General features: G+C 35.3%; 1 protein-coding gene across 1 annotated transcript in view; it reads right to left on the bottom strand.

Annotated features, from left to right (window-relative positions):
- The window catches only part of LOC107554003 (synaptotagmin-9-like), a 61,384-nt gene extending 60,500 nt beyond the window's left edge, over nt 1–884 (bottom strand). Inside the window, exon 1 of the mRNA XM_016236359.1 lies at nt 692–884. Within this exon, the coding sequence (XP_016091845.1) occupies nt 692–839 (148 nt within the window). The 5' untranslated portion in view covers nt 840–884. The remainder of the gene's footprint in view (nt 1–691) is intronic.
- Between the last annotated feature and the right edge of the window lie 3,241 nt (nt 885–4,125).

The raw sequence follows: 4,125 nt of genomic DNA, 5'->3' as shown, positions 1-4,125 counted from the left end.
CTGCTTTTGCTGTATTTTGGATCAAATAAATGCAGGCTTGGTGAGCAGAAGAGAATTCTTTAAAAAACATTAAAAATCTTACTGTTCAAAAACTTTTGACTGGTATAATATATATATATATCGAAGTGGTGATGGGCCGCCTGGACCAAAAAGTGCCAGGGGCGATTTTTGGTTCCAGTCCAGCCCTATTCACCACCTCATTTCATTTCTCAAATCAAAGTCAAAGTGTGTAGTGTTTTATTAGTTACTCAGCTGAGGTATTGCTCAATTTCTGTTTTTATATATTTATCCTACTAATGTTTATTGATTTATTGTAATTAACCTGAGGTAAGTGTATAGATTAAGGACTTTTTTTTTTTCTTGTGATAGCTTGTGGATCTAACCTTTTGGCACACCTGTGATCCAGCCATATCATAAGGAACAATATTTTTTCCAGTGTAATGATGACATATACTGGACAAAAAAATAAAAATCTGGAATTTCCATAGCACTGAATTCCTCTAAGGATCATGCAAGAATTACATATGGTTCTTCTGCATATACTGCAACATATAACTGCAAATATCACAAGAAAAATATATCACAGTGAATGCAATCGACATTCCTCACATCTTGAGGTTGAAATGGAATAAATTGTTGAGCAAAAAGTCAATACTGAATCAAATGAAAAATAAACTACTATTTCGCCTACCTGAGTCCGAATACCTCGGCCTGGCAAGGTCTCGGAAATAAAATATGAAATCCAAACAGTTTTCGTTCTGAACCTCGCCCTTAGAACAAAGATCCGATAAGAGTTCTAGCGCTTTTTGACAAATCTCGTCCTCTCTGTCGACAGGCATTTCCCACCAGCATCCTTCTGGATTACGGAGCTTCTAAAGCGCAATCCCCCCACAGAGAAACATCATCTCACGGACGGCATCCCAATGTCTCAGTCTTTTTATTATTATTATTATTATTATTATTATTCGCTGTCAGGATTTATTCGACACGGTGAAGTTCTTGCGTGATGTGAAGCCAAGTCGCGACGCGAGTGGAGTCAGAAATCAAAAGCCACCGGTTGAGTCTTCACACACACTCGCGAACTGAAGTGTGAGGCGCTCGCTGTCCACGCTCGCCGTGGTGCTGAAGACAGTGCGCATGCTCACAGCCTGATCGCACGTAATTACTCATCAGCACGACCGCAATCACTCTGTTTCTTGGTTCAAAGCGAGTTAGCGCTAGCGCATACTAATAACTTACATTTACTTATTTAAACAATGGTTAAGAATCAGTTTCTATATAACAAAGCCAGGAACTACAATTTCCATACAGAAAACTGTGTTGTGACCATTTTTTTTATGATTTTACAGTAGTAACTATAAGGTGTGAAGCACAGAAACTGTGGTTGTCATGTTTGTTTATTTATTTATGGAACATTTTCTCAAAGCCAGTGAAAAGCTTGGCAATATGTTCTATCTTGGTGGTGTTTGCCTTCATTTGGCAAGATTTTGTGGTGATTTACATTAATAGAATGAGGAACTCACGCGGTTGATGGTCTGGGAATTTATTAAATATCAATATGAGTGGTCACACAGATGTGGAACAATGTAAAATCAATTAAATATCTGACTTATTTAAAGGATGAATTTTGAAGATAATTGACACAGATCTACAATTAATGGTCAGTTTATCAGTGTTTGCTAGAACCTTATAAGGCAGTGTAAATGATGAAACAACCACTTGAACTCTGGAAGCTGGGCTTTTAAATCTTTAAACAAGTTGTATATTAACCCCCCGGAGCCGTGCAGACTTCTTTTTATAATGCATGGGTGCAATTTTTTGGACTTCAAATTTTGGGCTACCATCCACTCCCATTATAAAGCATGGATTAGCCTGGACACTATTTAATATAACTCCAATTGTATTCGTCTGAAAGATGCAGGATGGCTTGAGGGTGAGTAAATCATGGGGTCATTTTCATTCTTTGGGTGAACAATCCCTTTAGCATTAAGCTGGCTTTAGATTTATGTGTAGAAGCAAATAAAACTATACAATTCTCAGCCTAGTATATTTGAGACAACATTGATTAATATAATGTGCCAAAGTCAAACCTCTTTGTCTTCTTGTTACCCTCAGTCCACATTTCCCAAAAGACTATCTTGAAGTGGCAGTGGGGTGTATAAGCCAAATGTGTACAGAAGTGCACAGACCTTGTCCCGGACCAATAATGAAGATGCATGTACCTTGCTGGAGAGTAACGCCTGAGCCTTCATCACACACTTCCTTTAAAAGAGAATACATAATATATATATATTTATACTGAGGTCATCTTTACAGAGGTATTTGTGGAATAAAAAGCAATAAACCTTGAAGAGGACAAACTATACATTTTATTTTGCTGACTCAAGTGTCATGTGATAGCTTTGTGTGAGGAATACGTTATAAATACAAGTCAATGTAAGCCACATTTCAAAACTCAAAACTAGCCAAAAGCATGTGAATTTTTGGAATAACTTTTGAACTAAAGGAATATACTTTGAAGTAAATGCTGTTTTTACTATTAATTGCAATCACCTGATGCATACTCATGCAGGTTTTAGTATCAGATATATTATGCTAATGAGTATTGCAACTATTTGTGCTGTTTATCCCGTTCATAAACAGCACTAATGTCACTGGATCAAATACACCTCACTATCTTTGCATATATATATAAATCAAGTTAATTGATATAAACATAGGATATGATAAAATATCAAATAGAGGACCTCTTTGTATGTCAAGGCATTTAGCTTTGAAATGGTTGGTTAAAAATAACACAAATGGAAAGCTGAGAATCTCAGTGAAGGAACCCAATGACAAAACTCACCTTAAAGGTTTATTAACCCATGTAAATGGCAAAAAAAAAATACCAGATGCATTCAATAAAGAATACAGTTTAGCTTTATTAAATCATTGTATTCATAAAAACAATATTGCAAACTAAACTGATTATAAATAGTTTTTAATTTATTTTACAAATATCAACAAGATATATTATGCTAATGAGTATTGCAATTATTCTTATTTGTTTATTTGGTTCATAAACAGCACTAATGCCACTGGATCAAATACACCCCCACTATCTTTCTATTCATGTTAATAATATATATATATATATATATATATATATATATATATATATATATATATATATATATATATATATATATATTATATGTGCTATATACATTTTAGCTTATAAACATCTGTTCAAATAAATCACACAATATCAGTCAAAGTAATGTATTTCTTTACAAAACTATCTTTTGGTGTGGTGTGAAGGAAAAGCAGCTAAAGTAAAGTCAAGCATATAGGGGAACTATATCAGCAATGTTTAAAATCATTAGTTAACTAATGGTGGCTATTTTGAAGAATCACTGATAGCGTATAAGTAGCTCTTCCTTAATAAAATCACTCCACACTCTTTTTAGAGGTACTAGACATTTTATCTGTGTGTCCTGTGTTGTTTAGCCTTGCCTTAGGCAAATGTTGCTGTCAAAAGGGCTTGGTTTACCAATATTGACACCATGCATGTTCAGAGGTAACTTGCACAAATTTTGATACAATCTTGTGGCATCTGCTTAGGATCATTGAGGGTCATGGGGGCTTTATGTCTCAGAGACCCTTTCAGCCTTTTGACATTTGCATATAAATTACGGTCCTGGCCCCAGATTCTACATTTATATGGGTGCTAAATTGTCAATGGTTCCCCCACTATCAAGGAGATGCTACACAGTTTCACCACTCTCGTCTCCCCATTGAACTTCAAACACATTCCAAAGAGACGTAAATGACCCCTGGGGCCAGGCACCAATGAGCCTGGCTGACCAGCAAACCACAACATACTCACATAACACGCACCCACACACACACACATAAAGACATTTCTTTATTAATCAGTTATAATTGTATCTGGTATATGCATGTGTTGTTTGTATGTTTCCCTATTGTATTAGCCTAGTTACAACTCTTCATTTGTATTAGTTAGACTCTCAATGCTTATATTCAGGTATATGAGTGTATCTCTGCTTTAAGATCTTCTAGATGTTTCGTTCTTGGTATCAAAATGATCTGCTCTTTATTCCTCAAACAATGATCTACACT

Source organism: Sinocyclocheilus grahami, unplaced genomic scaffold, assembly GCF_001515645.1.
Source record: "Sinocyclocheilus grahami isolate Dianchi unplaced genomic scaffold, SAMN03320097.WGS_v1.1 scaffold489.1, whole genome shotgun sequence".
NCBI classification, from domain to species: Eukaryota; Metazoa; Chordata; class Actinopteri; order Cypriniformes; family Cyprinidae; genus Sinocyclocheilus; species Sinocyclocheilus grahami.
The sequence above is the reverse complement of the archived record's forward strand: the minus strand, read 5'-3'. Positions and strand labels throughout refer to the sequence as shown.